Below are 15,341 nucleotides of genomic sequence, written 5' to 3' on the forward strand. Positions count from 1 at the left end.
TGGAGGGTGTTTTTTTTTTAACATGTTTGAACAAATGTTTTACATATACAGGGTGGAGCAAAAGTAGGCTTATAGTTCCTACTTAAAATAATTCAATAATTAATAAATAATAATGCAAGAATAAACTCTTTCGCATACTCACAAGTGTAAACCTCCCTTTGCCCCATCCTGTATAGAATATAATTTTTGCTTTATCTATAGGTAACTTCCTGCTCAGAGTGTTATGTTTGAAAAAACATGAGTTTTACAGTAGAATGTCTGAGGTGTTTGTTTTTTAATAAACTTTATTTTTTAGAGCAGTTTTAGGCTTACAGAAAAATACAGCAAGAGGCACCGAGAATTGCCATATACCCCCTCACAGTGTTTCCCTATTATAATCTTGTGTTAGTGTAGTGTACTTACTGTCATTGATAAATCAGTGTTGGTACATTATTAATTAAAAACCTACAGTTTACATTAGAGTTCACTCCTTGCGTTGTACATTTACGGGTTTTGACAAGTGTATGACGGCGTATCATACATAAACTTCGCTGCCCTAGAATCCGTGTGTTCCTCCTGCCATCCCTGTCTCCCTCCCCCCGAATCCCGGGCGCTCTTTTTACTGTCTCCATAGTTTTTGACTTTTCCACAATGTCACATAGTTGGAATAATTTAGTATGTGGCCTTTTCAGATTTTTTTTCCACTTAGCAATATGCATTAATGTTCCTGCATGTCTTTTAAGTGGCTTGATAGCCCATTTCTTTTTATTGCTGATAATATTCCATTGTATGGTTGTACCACAATTTGTTTATCCACTCACCTATTGAAGAACTTCGAAGTTTTGGCAATTATGAATAAAGCTGCTGTAAACATTGTGTGCAGGTTTTTGGTGAAAGAAGAGGCAGATAGGTCAATGGAACAGAATAGGGAGCCCAGAAATAGAGCCACAAAAATAGAACCAACTTACCTTTGACAAAGGAGCAAAGGGAGTTCAAGGAAGAAAGGACATTTTCAACAAATGGTGCTGGAACAGTTGGACATCCACGTGCAAACAAACGAATCTAGACACAGACCTTACACCCTTCACAACACTAACTCAAGGTGAATCACTGACCTAAATGTAAAATGCAGAATTATAAAAGTCCTCCTACAGGTAACATAGGAGAAAATCCAGGTGACCTTGGTTTTGGTGATTACTTTTTATATACAACACCAAAAGCACTGTGGTGCATGAAAAAAAAATTGGTAAGTTGGATTTCATTAAAATGAAAAACTTCTGCTCTGTGAAAGACATAATTAAAATAAAAAACTGAGCCACAAACTGGGAGAAAATCTTTGCAAAATTATACCTGATGAAGAACTGGTATCCAAAATATACAAAGAACTCTACCACTCAGCAGTAAGAACGCAAAGAAACTGGTTAACAAATGGGCAAAAGATGGACAGATGCCTCACTGAAGATACACAGGGGGACGAGAAATATATGAAAAGATGCTTATTTTATGTCATCAGGAAATTGCAAATTTAAATAATAAAATACCACTATATAACTATTAGAATGGCTAAAATCCCAAACTGGCATCATCAAATGCTGGATGGGGGGCAACAATAACCTTCATTCATTGCTAGTGGGAATGCAAAGTGGTGCTACTTTGTAAGACAATTTGGCATTTTTGTACAAAAGTACACATTTTCTTACCTGTAATCCAGCAATCATGCTCCATTGCATTTGCGTCGAAAACAGTCTAGTTAACATCCGTCACCACTCATAGTTTGTTACTTAAATGCCCCCCCCCCAAATTATTGGTTAAATATTTTTCAGTGTCTACTTTATGCCAGGTAGTATTCCAGATGTATAAATAATGAGCTTACAGTCTAACAGAGACAGCAAATAATCAAATAGAGTAATTTATGGTTAGGGAAGTGCTTTGAAGACAAGGGACTGGGAAATGTTAAGGGCGCTGGCAGGGAGGCCTGCCTCTCTGAGGGGCTGTCATTAGAATGGAGACCTGAGTGAGTGAGTGAGAGCCTTGCCACGTGATTTGCAAAGTTTCAAGCTAAGTGTAGGCATGCAGAGTATGCTTTTTAAAACTTTTTATTGTGGAATTTTAAGCACGTATGAAAGAGAAAATTAATGACACTCCCATGTACCTGCTATTTATTTGTGGCAAATCTCATTTCACGTATGCACCACTTATCCCCTCCTGTGTTACAGTAAATCCCAGGCACTCTGCTCATAAACATTTTAATATGTATTATTGATATACACAATGCCATTATCATAAAGTTTTTAAAAGATGATTACAAATGTCATCAAAATCTCTATCCTCTGAATTTCTAATTGTCTCATAAATGTCATAATTTTGCTTGTCTGGGTCAGAGTGTCAATTCCACATGTGAAATTGCTGGTAAACCTTTTAATGTTTTGTCTCAATCTTTAGTTTCCTCCTTGATTTTTTTCTTGCAATTTATTTATGGAAGAAACTAGCCTTTTAAATTGTCAGAGTCTACATTTTGGTGATTATATCCCCATGGTGTAGTTTGACATACTCTTCTGTCTTCTGTACAGTTAATTGGGAGTTGCATATAAAGACTCAAATGATCAGGTGTGTGTGTGTGTGTGTGTGTGTGTGTGTGTGTGTGTGTGTCTTTTTGGCAAGGTTATGTAATACACAGGCTATTTTCATCAGATGCCTATAATGTCTGGATCCATTAATTTATTAGTTGTAAAATGCAGCACTCTAATGTTATTACTTCTTCATTATTAGCTGAAAAACAAACTTTTCCTTGTCAACTCTTTGAATTCCTGGCAGTACAAATTGTGTGGAAAAGGGAGGGGAGGGCTCGCTTCTGCTCCTTTGTTCAGCAGCGTCCACAGTCCCGGGCGAGGCTCGTTCCACCCCCGTCCCCTGGTGGCGCCCAGTTAGCTGGCGGGGTTTGCTTTTTGTCTTTTAGCAGTCATCGTGAGCTAATGAGTTTAAACATATTTAACGTGATTCAGTGTATTGCAGTTGTTAATTGTTTTTTTGTTTTTTTTTTTAATTTACTGATGCTCAAATTGTCCTATCTGTGGTCATTTGGAGCTTCTTTAAATGGGTCCTTAAATTCTTTTGATACAACCCTTTTTCTTTGATTTCTGGTTTTCAAAATGTTTCAGGCTCATCTTGGGCATTTTTTGTCCTGGTGTGGAGTCAGTCCATTCTCCATGGAGCCCGTGTTTTTTTTATTTGTTTGTTTTTGGGGTTTTTTTTGAGTGGCAAATGGTATTTCTGTGTGAAAGCAAAGTCTGGATGCTAGGTGTGCCTCTTTCTCCTGAATTGGTCATTGTTTCTAGGCCTTAAAGTGGGCAGAACCAAAAATATAAAAAACAAAATAGATCATTTTGATACTTGTAGTTCAGAACAGAACTACAAGGCTTTTACACGATAGCTGCATGTGTTATCACCCTTCTCCCACGCCAGGAGTTTAGTTTTCGTGCATTAAGTTTGTAGCGTTCAGGAGTGACGAAAGCCTCCGCCACTGTGGCTGAGCGGTGGAATGCCGTCCTGTAACCAGAGGTTGCGGTTTTCTTCCTAGTCTGGGGGCACACTCGATCCCTGGTCCAGGTGCCTACAGGAGACAAACAATCGATGTTTCTGCCTCTCTCTTTCTGTCTAAAAGCAACGAGAAAAATGTCCTCGGATGATGATTTTTAAAAAAGGAAGAAGCAGTGATTAAAGTTAGCAAAAGTGACAACAGGCGGCAGAGTGAATCCAGAGAAAACAGGGCATACCAGGGTATGCCTGGGACCACTCCTGGGCCCCGCCTTCCCTGAGGAAGGCTGTGTCCTGCCACTCACCTCCTGCAGACAGGGCTGAGAGCGGGAAAGCTTGTCTCATCGTCACTGGACCACCAGAGATAAGAATAGAGGTGGAGCGGCCCCAGAGAGATGGAAATGCACTACTGGAGTCTGAGCCAGCTTTGGCAAGAACAGAGGAGAGGAATGTATTGGACTTTCTGCCTCAAAAAGAGGCACTGTCACTGCCCGCCCGGAGAATTCCAAGACTCCTGCAGAAGGGCCGGTGTCCACTGCTGCTGGTTCACCAGGCCCACAGGGCCTGGGGTGCGCACACTTGCACGTTGACGGTTGAGTGAGCACATGAGGGGGGTTTAGTGATCCATCGACCAGCCTTTGTCCCTGCCCAGCTCTCAGTTCGCTCCCGGATCAGGGGCTTACAGGAAACCTACCTGCCTGGTGGGGGACAGCTGTAATAGTTCTGAGTGACAGTCTCCCCTTTCCCCCAAGGGGATGAGAATGGGTTCGCTTTCTAGAGATGGAAGGCATGACAGAAGGTTTAACAAGGGCAAATGGGTACGCGTGCCAGTGCTTCGGGCCCTGGACACCTTTGAAAATATGATGAGAGGTCCGTTTCCTCTTTCCAGAGGAGCGTGCATATAGGCTGAGTTTGGGTTATAATTTTGGGTGTTTCACTTCCCCTGAGGCCTATACCTTTTTGCCCGATGTTACCCTTGGATTAAAGGAAGAGCTGACACCAGGTAAGAGCAGTCATGTAAGGCATTGGTTCTCAAATCATGGTCTTAGGTAACTCGTTAGAAGTGCACATTATCACGTCCCACCCCAGAAATTTGTGTTGGGACCCAGCCTTCTGTGTTCTAACAAGCTTCCCAGGCGATTGCGCCACACCTGGAAGAGTTCTCTGGGTAAACCATGCGGTCCCAGGTGGTCCTGCTTGTGCCTCACACTCCCGTCCTGCACCTTTGAGGGAACGCCTGCCACCCTCTTGTTGTAGCAGTGCTCTATTCCTCCTAGGCTATGTCCTGCCCAGCCACGTGACTGAGGAGATGCTGTGGGAGTGCAAGCAGCTCGGGGCTCACTCCCCTTCCACCTTGCTGACCACCCTCATGTTCTTTAATACCAAGTAAGTGTTCTAGAGGCTCCATGCTTAGCCACTGCTGGCATCTGCCCAGTGAAGAGGGTGGAAACTATCCAGACTTCTGAATTCCTTTGACAAACATTTGAGAGCCTTGGGGCTACTGAAAGCCCTCAGCCCCACGTGGCTGCATTTTGCGTGGTGACCTGTGAAGCAGATAGCCTTGTCAGACCCTGCCATCATTCTTGGTGGGGCTTCTCCACTGGACATTGTGTTTGGGCGTGGGCCTGCCCAAATCCTGGGAGTGTGGGCACTGGCTCCTCTAAAGCACTGATGGCAGAGGGTGAATCGTGGTCTCCTCCTGGCACCCCTCCCTTTGCCTTGCTTTCACTTGCGGTGCAGGTACTTCCTTTTGAAGACAGTGGACCAGCACATGAAGCTGGCCTTCTCCAAGGTCTTGCGACAGACGAAGAAGAACCCCTCCAATCCTAAAGATAAAAGCACGAGTATTCGGTACCTGAAGGCACTTGGCATACACCAGACTGGCCAGAAAGGTACGGGAAGGAGGCAGGGGCCCCGAAACAGTGCTGTTTGTCCCGTCGTGTCCTTGTTCCTGAGGGGCTAGTGGTGAGTGTAGGGTTGGGACTTGCTGGCTAGGAATTCTCCTTTCCTTTACCCTCAGCCGGAAACTTCAAACTCTTCAAGAAGCAGAGATGCCCCGGAAGAGATAGCTCCCTTTTCCTTTCACAGTCACTGCCCATGCCTCACACCCTTTCCTCTCCCAATATGTTTAGTTAGGATGGCTGGAAGCCTAAGGTTCGAGATCTGGGCCTGAGCTAAGGCAGCCTGGGGCCATGTCTGTGGTGGTGAGGGTGTGTTTTATAGTTACAGATGACATGTATGCAGAACAGACGGAAAATCCAGAGAATCCACTGAGATGTCCCATCAAGCTCTACGATTTCTACCTCTTTAAATGGTGAGGAGGCTTTATTCTGAGTGGGTGAGCGTGCGTGCGTGCTTGTGTGCACAGGCATTCTCTAGTGCCCGACAGTAAAAACACCCTTCCAGAAACAAAGTACATAAGCAACCTTAATGCTTTCCCCAAGTTACATGATGTGCCTGGCACTGTGATGTAAAAGGGGTCCCTGCTCCCTGGTGGTCCCCTTTCCTGGAGAGGGGATGAAGGTGGAAGAAGGAGGCAGGTACAGAGAGGCTGCCTCCATCACATACTGAGCATCTCCTTGGGCTTGACCTTTGCTCACTACCGCCATCAATCTAAGGGGGTGCTCCTTTCCCTGGCTTTCGTTCTCCTTTGTGCCTGAAGTTTGGCTCTCATCTTCACAGCAGTACCTGAATGAGCTTTCTACGTTGCAGGTCTTACCATGTTACTTAAACTAAAACCTTCCGTGGTTTTCTTTTACTCTGCAAAGACAGTAATCCTAATATGGCCTTGTTAGGCCTTTCCTTCACTCCCTGTTGCCAACCTCATGTCCATATTACTCTTTACACTGGCTCCTCTCCACTTGAGGGCACATGCTTTCCCTACCTCAAGGCCTCAGCAGACTTTCTTCCCTGTTGGGCAACCCTCATGCCACCCCACCCCTACCCATTTGGCAGTTAGCTTCTATTCATCCGTGTTCTCAAACACAGCTTTGTCAGGAAAGCATTTTCATACTCCCTCCCTATTTCCTCGGGCTGTTTCCCTCTGTTGTACCTGCAACTGTTGGTCATTTTGTGTGTATTTGTGTAACTGTGTAATTACTGTCTGCTTCTCCCCTTATTTGTAAACTCCAGGAAGTAGAGACTGTTGGGTCTTGCTCATTTCTCTAACATCAACACCTAATGCAGGGCTAGGACACAGTAGCCCTTAGATAAACCTTGAGAGATTGGCATGTGTTAAGTATTTAAGAAAGGTGCAGCATAGCATTGAGGGGTTTGGGGGGTCAGCCCAGGTAAGGGCCCAGTCCCTCCGGTAGAATTGAAGGATCATCAGTGGATTGGTTAAAGGAAACAACTTGAGCAAAGACTTGGAGACAGACCTGGGCAGAGGTTGGTTCCAAGTGGGATATATATGCCTGGACTCAAGCAGATGAGCCCTCCGAGCCCTGGGCAGCCGGGCAGCCAGAGGGATCAGCTGGCATTGTGTGCGGGAGGTGCAGGAGAGAGGCAGCCTGTCTTTGGCATGTGAGGTAGTAGTATGTGTTGAGTGCATGGGATTCAGCACCGTAACTTCCAGGGCTTTTGCGTCCCAACTTTGGCAGGCATCTGTCTGGGACGTTCAGGTGGGAGGATTGAGATTGTGGTTTTAACCAGCTTTTACTGACATTCTTCAGTCCCCAGAGTGTGAAAGGCCGGAATGACACCTTTTACCTGACACCTGAGCCAGTGGTGGCCCCCAACAGTCCAATCTGGTACTCGGTCCAGCCTATCAGCAGAGAGCAGATGGGACAGATGCTGACTCGGATCCTGGTGATACGAGAAATTCAGGAGGCCATTGCAGTGGCCAGCGCCAGCACCATTCACTGAGATCCGTTAGCCGTGGTGCAAGGAAGAGCATCCAGGAAAACATGGACTGACTTTCACACTAAAGAAGAGGCCTCCATTTTTTCTTTTCCTTTTTTATTGGTGTAGTTATGAAGCCGTTGGGACTGCTCCTGTTTAAAATATTAAAAGGAAACTTTGGCCCCTGTGCATCTTCGTAAATCTGCTGTGGCAGACTCCTCGGCCCATGGGGGCTCTGGGTTTCCTGAGAGCCAGGCGTCCTGGAAAGTTGCTGGCTGACTTTTTCCCCTTAGTCTGGGGCCTGGGGAAAGGGCTTGGACTGTTAGGAGAAATGTGGCCTACTCCCTTCCCCCAGAAAGATGGAATTGATGATGGATGGACCCTCCGGGGAATCTCCAGCTGGCTCCCGCTCTGACTGGCCAACTGCTGACCACAGAGGAGTGGTCTTTTCTTTCATGCTCAGACATAAACCTAGCATCTTAATGGAAGGAAAATGAGGGGGACTTCAATTATGATTTATTAAAGACAATTTCTATTACACCTTCCTTTATGACAAGTGACATTTTAGATGTTAAAGTAAAAACTGTACCATGGCTTTTTGGCCTAACATTGAGGCCTTAAACTGAGGCTCCTGTGCCTGATGGAATTCTTGTAACATACACTTGTGTATCATATAAAGATACCACTCTGTTTCTCTTATGTATTCTTAATCTAGTTGTTTATTAAGAATGACAAGCACGTCTTTTCAATATGCTAGTGAACAACGCCTCTTTATTTGGGAGGAGACTGGTGGAACAGTGGAAGCAAAGCAGTGCCTATTAATTGAGCAGGCCAAGGTCCTGCGGGAGGGGGAGTCTACGCTGCTAGCACACGCTCTGCGCATGCGTGGTCTGCAACCCCGCCCCGAGGCGCGCTGGCCCCACCCACACGCTCTGCGCCCTGACGTCAGACGCGCAAAGCGCGCTGACGATTGCAGCGGGTGTATATTGCCGCGCCTCTTACGCTAGAGGCCTCTGCGGCGTGGTCCTCTGAGGGCTCGCGACTCTCCCCGCACTGGCCATGGCCGACTACCTGATTAGCGGGGGCACGTCCTATGTGCCGGACGACGGGCTTACGGCACAGCAGCTGTTCAACTGCGGGGATGGTCTCACCTACAAGTGCGGGCCTAGCGGGCTCACCTGGGCGAGGAGAGGGGCGGCGCGCTGCGCTGGGAGGCCTGGTGGGGCTTCCGTGGAGCCCGCTTGGGCTCGGGCAAGAGGGACAGGTTCCGGAAATTCCCTAACCATCTCTGGGGCTCACTTTGACAGATAAAGCGAGGCAACAGGGAGGCGGCATTTGGGTAGTGCTTGGGATTTCGGGCTAGAAACTCCATTCTCTGGGCACATGGAGTTGTCTGGGTGTCAGAGGCGCTGATGACAGCTAGGTGGCAGAACAGGGCCTGTCGCTATCTCCACCTTGCGCTCTGCCTTGCCTGTGATACATGGGCTAGGTCAGTGCCCTTTCTGCCCAAATGCTTTATGAGATGATCTACGGGGATGGAGTCTCCGGATGTACTAAGCCTGAACCTCACTCCCAATTTGCTCCCCTACCCCCGTAGTGACTTTCTCATTCTCCCCGGGTACATCGACTTCACTGCAGACCAGGTGGTGAGTACGACCAGTGAATGGGTCCTTAGCATTCAGATTGGGCAAGGTGCCGTTGTACCCTGGTGTACCTCACCAGAGTGGGCTTTGGGGTGGAGTCTATGGAATGATGGTACTAGCATGCAGGTCGTACAGGGCAACTGTTTTGTGGAGTACCGGGCATCATATGCAGAGTTTTCTCACATTAGATGGCTTTCTATCCTTAGGACCTGACCTCTGCTCTGACCAAAAAGATCACTCTGAAGACCCCACTGGTTTCCTCACCCATGGACACAGTCACAGAGGCCGGGATGGCCATAGCAATGGCGGTGAATACCATGGGGCATGAGGGCAGAAGCAAGGGCCTCATCTCTTCCCCAGAGGCATACAGCCACATCTTAATCTTGTATTCCACAGCTTACAGGTGGCATTGGCTTCATCCACCACAACTGTACACCTGAATTCCAGGCCAATGAAGTTCGGAAAGTGAAGGTCAGAGGGGCAAGGATCGTGGTCAAGATTTCATGAGATTGCACTGGAGTGGGAGTGGGGGGGTTATTTTGCTCCTAATTAAGGATCCTGTTTTCCCCACTGTGGAGTTGAGTTCCTGAGCAGAAGAGCCTGAGACCCTGGGTCTTAAGGCAACAGAAGAGGACCAGGTGGACAGTGCCTGCCTCCCACCCATGTCTCATATTCCTGGGTTTGAGGTGTTGGTGTGATTTGTTCCTGTGGCAGTGCCAAAGGGGAAGTTGGCACAGACCCGTCTTCAGATCAAGAGCCCATTCTTGTCATCCCTTCCAGAAATACGAGCAGGGATTCATTACGGACCCAGTGGTCCTCAGCCCCAAGGATCGAGTACGGGATGTATTTGAAGCCAAAGCCCGGCATGGCTTCTGTGGTATCCCCATCACTGATACAGGCCGGATGGGGAGCCGCCTAGTGGGCATCATCTCCTCGAGGGACATTGATTTTCTCAAGGAGGAGGAGCACGACCGATTTTTGGAAGAGGTAGGTACGCTGGCAAAGCCAAGTTTCAGCAACCAGGCTAAAGACAAGGAGCCTTCTGTTGCCCAAGTGGCATCTTTGATGGTCTCTACTGTCAGGCAAGATGAATACGCAACCAAGTTTCTGACCTGAGACCCACACACACGTTCTCAATCTGCCCAAATGGTTGCCAGCACACACCTGTTCTTTGCCACCCCCAAGGTGAAGGAAATGCTTAAGGACCAACTTCAGCCTCCTCTTTTAATTCTCTCGTCATGGGTCTGGTGTGGCCTTTTTCTTCTTACGATGTATCAGGCTACTCCATGTGTTGTACCATATTGTCCTTTTACTCGATTCCCGTGCTTGCCATTACATTGCTGCAGGGGCTGTTGTGCTCACTTGGGGGGCGTGATTTGGGCGCAGGAGTGTGAACAAGATGGGCCTTGGAAACTCCTCCCCCCTCTCCACCGAGTTCAGGGCAGGTCCTGTTGGGAGATCTGGTCCCTGATTGGCCCTTCCTCACAGCTCCCTTCCCTCTTAGATCATGACAAAGAGAGATGACTTGGTGGTAGCCCCTGCAGGCATCACACTAAAGGAAGCAAATGAAATTCTGCAGCGCAGCAAAAAGGGTGAGTCCTGCACACAGGAAGGGCTCTGTAACCAAAGACTGGGATGCTGATTGTGTCCTGCCCTGCCCTCAGGAAAGTTGCCCATCGTAAATGAAGATGATGAGCTGGTGGCCATCATCGCCCGGACAGACCTGAAGAAGAACCGGGATTACCCACTGGCCTCCAAAGATGCCAAGAAGCAGCTGCTGTGTGGAGCAGCCATTGGCACTCACGAGGATGACAAGTACCGCCTGGACCTGCTGGCGCAGGCTGGTGTGGACGTAGTCGTGTTGGTGAGCTGCTGTGCGAGCAGGGTGGGGCGGTAGGGGGTGCTGCCACACCCCTCACCGGGACTTCCTCCCTGTTCCAGGACTCTTCCCAGGGAAACTCCATCTTCCAGATCAACATGATCAAGTACATCAAAGAGAAATACCCCAGCCTCCAAGTCATTGGAGGCAATGGTGAGGCCACACTGGACACAGAGGACGGGGGCTGGGGGGGGAGCTGAGCTCCCGCCTAGACTTTCACCTGAGCCATTTTCTGTTCTCCGTGGCAGTGGTCACAGCTGCGCAGGCCAAGAATCTCATCGATGCTGGCGTAGATGCCCTGCGGGTGGGCATGGGCAGTGGCTCCATCTGCATCACCCAGGAAGGTAAGATGTTTTGCCAGGACCCTTAGCTCCATGTGCCCTGGAGCCCAGTGCTCTCACGGGGACTACAAAGAGTCCTCCAGTAGGCGCAGCCCCAGGGCCAAATGGGCCCCTTGGATGGGTGACACACTGGAAGCAAGACGAGCTCTCGTCACTCCTCACTTGCCACTCCTCCCTGCCTAGCCTGGCCTCCTTGCTCCTGCTCTGCGCCCTCTCTAAACTCTGGTCTGTTTGTTTTATTTAGCAGCTCCCAAGATCCCTCCAGACATAAAGTCCCACAGCCCCAAATGCCCTTCTACTGTCACGGGCTGCTATAGTAAGTCCGGCCCGGCCCACTGGCCCGGCCCAGCTGCCCACTGCCCGGCTGCTTGGTTGACTGTAGCTGTAGCTCCCGGGGTTTGTGGTGCCGATGGGTGGGCAGGGCAGACTGAATGACAGACCATGGTTTTGGGGGCTGCTCCAGAGCACAGCTCCCTCTTCTTCCTGGGGTGCTTACAAGGCAGGCCTCCCTCCCCAGGTGGGTCCTGCTCTGCCCACATCTCCCACAGTAGGGCACAGCTCAGGGCCAACTCTGGAGCACACTCTTCCTTCCACATGACCCCTCCCCTGACCTTGCGTGAGCTGCCCACCACGTAGGGAGGAAGGGGCGGGCCTCTGGGTACTAACTGCACAGTAACCCCTCCCCCACCTGATAGCAGTTGGGTGGGGCTTTCCCGGCTGCTGACTGCACGCGCCTGAGGCTGCCCTGGGCCTTGCACACATGCACGTGCACATGCAGGGTTTCGTGGTGGCCGTCACAGCTGTTTGTGCTGTTCACGGCAGATGGGGCAGCCATCCCAGACATGACTTGTCCTCAGCCAGGCCGCAGTCCTGCTGCAGGTGTAGCTGAGAGCTCCTGGGTGCAGAGTTGTGACCACAGGGCCCCTTGCCTGTCCCCACCAACTCCACTCACCTATCTGTTCCTTTCTTTAACAGTGCTGGCCTGTGGGCGGCCCCAAGCAACAGCAGTGTACAAGGTGTCAGAATATGCGCGGCGCTTCGGTGTTCCTGTCATCGCTGATGGAGGGATCCAAAATGTGGGCCATATCGCCAAAGCCTTGGCCCTCGGGGCCTCCACAGGTGAGGCCCAGCAGCCAGGGAGCCTGGTGGGACCCCTCCCCCATTGCCATCCAGGGCCCACCCCCAGCACTCCATCTGTCCACAGTCATGATGGGCTCCCTCCTGGCTGCTACCACTGAGGCCCCCGGGGAGTACTTCTTCTCCGATGGGATCCGGCTCAAGAAATACCGTGGTATGGGCTCTCTTGACGCCATGGACAAGCATCTCAGCAGCCAGAACCGCTACTTCAGGTGGGACACGAAGATCAGTGAGCTCATGCCGCCTCTTCACTGGTCTTATTTGTGCTTTGACCGTGTCTTCTGCCTGTCTCTGCAGTGAAGCTGACAAAATCAAGGTGGCCCAGGGGGTGTCTGGGGCTGTGCAGGACAAAGGGTCCATCCATAAATTTGTCCCCTACCTGATTGCTGGCATCCAACACTCCTGTCAGGACATCGGTGCCAAGAGTCTGACCCAAGTCAGGTAAGCTTGGGGCGCTTGGGCGTCGGTGGGAAGGCTGATCCAGGCCCGGCCACCCACGTCGGACACCTGCCCCTTCGCAGAGCCATGATGTATTCTGGGGAGCTCAAGTTTGAGAAGAGGACATCCTCAGCTCAGGTGGAAGGTGGTGTCCACAGCCTCCATTCGTAAGTCAGCAGCTCCTTCCCACCCTGTCCCTGGGGCGGGGTCTCCACCATGCCTCTTCCCTGCTGCCCTCCCCTCACAGCGGTCCTTCTGCCTACAGGTATGAGAAGCGGCTTTTCTGAGAAGGGACACAGCACAACCCCATGGTTTTTCAATAAAAGTTTGAAAAAAAGTGGTGCCTGATCTTTGAGTCAACAGGCGGGAGGGGCTCGGCAGCTGCCTGATCGACAACACACACAACGCCCCGATTTCCAGGGAAGCCTCGGGCCCTGAGGCAAGGGTGCCCCTGGACCTGGAAGGGGTGGTAGTTCTGGATTCAGAGTCCCTCCTGGGCGGCTCACAAGCCAGCCCAGACCAGCTGGGGCTCTCAAGGGTCAAGGGTGCAATCTTAGATTCTGTAAGCACACTGTGGCTTCTTAGACGGGTCAGATAACAGTCCACAGATCTTTGGACTGACATCCACAGGCCTCCTGCTAGGCCACATGGGACTGGACTGAGACCCCGACACGTCCCTAACCGGGATTTCTAAAGGACCTCCCGGAGAATGGAGATCGCCTCGAATCTGCACGCGAGCAAGTAGACAGAGCTGCGGTTTGGAATGGGTGTATACACCCCCTCCTGGCCATCTAGTCTAGACGATAAAGGGACCCCTCGGTTTCTTCACAACCCCCATGAGGAGCCCACTGAGTCAGCAGCCCCTGGCCAGCAACGCACCTAGTACAAAATGGGAGAAGTGGATTAAATTATTGATTTGTGGGCAGGCAGGACAAGCATTACAGTGCCGCAGGGGAGGTGCCAGTGAAAGCGCGGGGAACCCCTGCACTCTGCGTAAGGCACCAGGGCCCTACGAGGAAGGTCAGTTCTGGCGCTTCACTCTGCAGCTTGGGACACAGATGTGAGCGCAGTCCCTCCACGTGGGGGGATGAGAGCAGCTCCCGTCACTCGGCCTTCATGACACAGGAAGTTGAAAGTGGCACAAGCGTTGGGCTGCAAAGAGAAAGCCAGCATCAGCTGAGCCCGAGCCGGGCCCGGGCTGCCCTCAGCGTTCCCCAGCCCCGGGACGGACCGTGTCCTGCACTTCCACAGCGATGCCCCGCTGCCTCATGGCTCGCAGCACCTGGGGCTGCAGCCGCTCGGTCCGGTCTCCAGTGCCCACCACGACGATCTCTAGGGAAGGATGGGCACGGTTAGTCCACAACCAGGTCTGCGGGCAGGCTGGGGTGGGGTGGCTTCGGGGGCGGTGCTCGGAAGACCACAGCTCTTCCCTCCTCCGATACCTATTGGGGGCTCCAGCATCCAGAAGAGAGAGAAGCTTTCTTCCGTGATGTCCTGGTGAGATCCTACCTGTGTGGGGGAGAGGCAGGTTAAAGACAACAAACCCACGTGGCTTTCCCCGTAGGCCTGCTCCGCAGCGGGACCGCGGAAGAGCCGAGGGCGAGCCGGAGCTCCAGCCCTCCGCTTCCTCTCTGCAGGGGAAGGCTCACGTTCCACTGCAGCACCGAGCGCGGGAGCAGCGCGCAGGGCCCAAACACGCGATTTCCATTGACCATGAAGCCGCGGTTGCTGTAGCTGTCGATGTACATGGCGTGCGGGGCCTCGCGTTGCAGCAGAGAGATGCGTGTCCGCTGATACAGCTCATCGTCGGCCGGCGTGAGGCGGTGCCCACGCCGTGGCGCCCTGCGGAGGGGCACGGTCAGGGTCTGGGGGACCGGGGGTGCGGAGCCGCCGCGGTTGGCGGGGCAGGCTGGGGTCGGGCAGGGACGTCCCCCTGTGGGACTGGACTCACCACAGCAGCTCCGCGGGCAGAAGGCGGAGTTCGGGTCGCGCTCGGTACAGGCCCCGTAGCACAAACGCAGCGGCCATGGCAAAGCGGTTCTCAGGGTCAGCGGGGTGGTAGGGTGCCCAACCCGGAGCGGATACAGCGCCCCCTGCTGTCCGGAGGGCGCAGCACAACTCGACCGGCCCAGCGCGGGAGAACTAGGGAGCCGGCTAGCGCCATCTGTCCCAGGGAGGCTACGTTCCCCAGAGCGGCTCCGATGTCTGCACCTGCGGCCCGCCCCTCCCCCGGTCCCCGCAGACGGTCCTGGGGGAGCCAGACACCTGGTGGCGGGGCCGGCCTCAGGACATTGCCTGGGTCCCAGTCATGGCCTGGCCCCGGCTCTCAGCCATTATAAAGGTCTCCCGGGGCTGGGGCGGGGCGGCGCGCACCTGGCCGACTCCCGCACACCTGGCGAGGGCCTGGTGCCAGCTTCCAAGCCCCTGACCCCAGTTTTGGGGCGTCAGGTTGCGAGGGCGGGGCAGGAGGCTCAAGTTTCCCCGCTCTGCCAGGTATCACGCCCCTTCTCAACCGTCACCCGCGCGACCGTTGGCGTCGCCGACGCGAGT

At 51.7% G+C, this 15,341-nt stretch overlaps 3 protein-coding genes across 7 annotated transcripts in view; 2 read left to right on the forward strand and 1 right to left on the reverse strand.

The window, feature by feature from the left end:
- Nucleotides 1-7,638, forward strand: part of QRICH1 (glutamine rich 1) — a 36,173-nt gene extending 28,535 nt beyond the window's left edge. For all 4 annotated transcript variants that reach the window (XM_045857015.1, XM_045857014.1, XM_045857017.1 and 1 more), the window contains 4 exons: nucleotides 4,791-4,899; nucleotides 5,254-5,405; nucleotides 5,737-5,827; nucleotides 7,185-7,638. In XM_045857015.1, the coding sequence (XP_045712971.1) occupies nucleotides 4,791-4,899; nucleotides 5,254-5,405; nucleotides 5,737-5,827; nucleotides 7,185-7,377 (545 nt within the window). In that variant the 3' untranslated portion in view covers nucleotides 7,378-7,638. The remainder of the gene's footprint in view (nucleotides 1-4,790; nucleotides 4,900-5,253; nucleotides 5,406-5,736; nucleotides 5,828-7,184) is intronic.
- Nucleotides 7,639-8,337: 699 nt separating this feature from the next.
- Nucleotides 8,338-13,133, forward strand: IMPDH2 (inosine monophosphate dehydrogenase 2). 2 transcript variants are annotated; one of them, XM_045857156.1, is made up of 15 exons: nucleotides 8,338-8,510; nucleotides 8,951-8,999; nucleotides 9,203-9,304; nucleotides 9,393-9,467; nucleotides 9,777-9,983; nucleotides 10,501-10,588; nucleotides 10,661-10,860; nucleotides 10,938-11,028; nucleotides 11,124-11,219; nucleotides 11,461-11,532; nucleotides 12,192-12,335; nucleotides 12,421-12,565; nucleotides 12,651-12,794; nucleotides 12,875-12,958; nucleotides 13,057-13,133. In XM_045857156.1, the coding sequence occupies exons 1-15, from the start codon at nucleotides 8,413-8,415 to the stop codon at nucleotides 13,076-13,078; spliced, it is 1,617 nt and encodes a 538-aa protein (XP_045713112.1). In that variant the 5' UTR covers nucleotides 8,338-8,412; the 3' UTR covers nucleotides 13,079-13,133. The 2 variants fall into 2 exon arrangements, with proteins under 2 accessions (XP_045713112.1, XP_045713113.1); XM_045857157.1 differs by lacking the exon at nucleotides 11,461-11,532 and having other exon boundaries at nucleotides 8,340-8,510; nucleotides 13,057-13,131.
- Nucleotides 13,134-13,681: 548 nt separating this feature from the next.
- Nucleotides 13,682-15,249, reverse strand: NDUFAF3 (NADH:ubiquinone oxidoreductase complex assembly factor 3). The gene is made up of 5 exons (XM_045857158.1): nucleotides 14,743-15,249; nucleotides 14,441-14,633; nucleotides 14,234-14,300; nucleotides 14,023-14,123; nucleotides 13,682-13,943 (listed from the first exon to the last, which is right to left on the reverse strand). The coding sequence occupies exons 1-5, from the start codon at nucleotides 14,817-14,819 to the stop codon at nucleotides 13,827-13,829; spliced, it is 555 nt and encodes a 184-aa protein (XP_045713114.1). The 5' UTR covers nucleotides 14,820-15,249; the 3' UTR covers nucleotides 13,682-13,826.
- Nucleotides 15,250-15,341: the final 92 nt, after the last annotated feature.

Source organism: Phyllostomus hastatus, unplaced genomic scaffold (assembly GCF_019186645.2).
Source record: "Phyllostomus hastatus isolate PE091 unplaced genomic scaffold, TTU_PhHast_1.1 phas_scaffold_129, whole genome shotgun sequence".
Taxonomy (NCBI): domain Eukaryota; kingdom Metazoa; phylum Chordata; class Mammalia; order Chiroptera; family Phyllostomidae; genus Phyllostomus; species Phyllostomus hastatus.

Coding starts and splice junctions, on each gene's coding strand:
- IMPDH2 (XM_045857156.1), top strand. CDS start 8,413: ATGGCCGACTACCTGATTAGCGGGGGCACGTCCTATGTGCCGGACGAC. Junction 11,533..12,191: donor TACTGTCACGGGCTGCTATA/GTAAGTCCGGCC, acceptor TTTCTTTAACAG/TGCTGGCCTGTGGGCGGCCC. Junction 12,959..13,056: donor GGTGTCCACAGCCTCCATTC/GTAAGTCAGCAG, acceptor TTCTGCCTACAG/GTATGAGAAGCGGCTTTTCT.
- NDUFAF3 (XM_045857158.1), bottom strand. CDS start 14,819: ATGGCCGCTGCGTTTGTGCTACGGGGCCTGTACCGAGCGCGACCCGAA. Junction 14,634..14,742: donor CTGCCCGCGGAGCTGCTGTG/GTGAGTCCAGTC, acceptor GCCCCTCCGCAG/GGCGCCACGGCGTGGGCACC. Junction 13,944..14,022: donor CTGTGGAAGTGCAGGACACG/GTCCGTCCCGGG, acceptor TTCTCTTTGCAG/CCCAACGCTTGTGCCACTTT.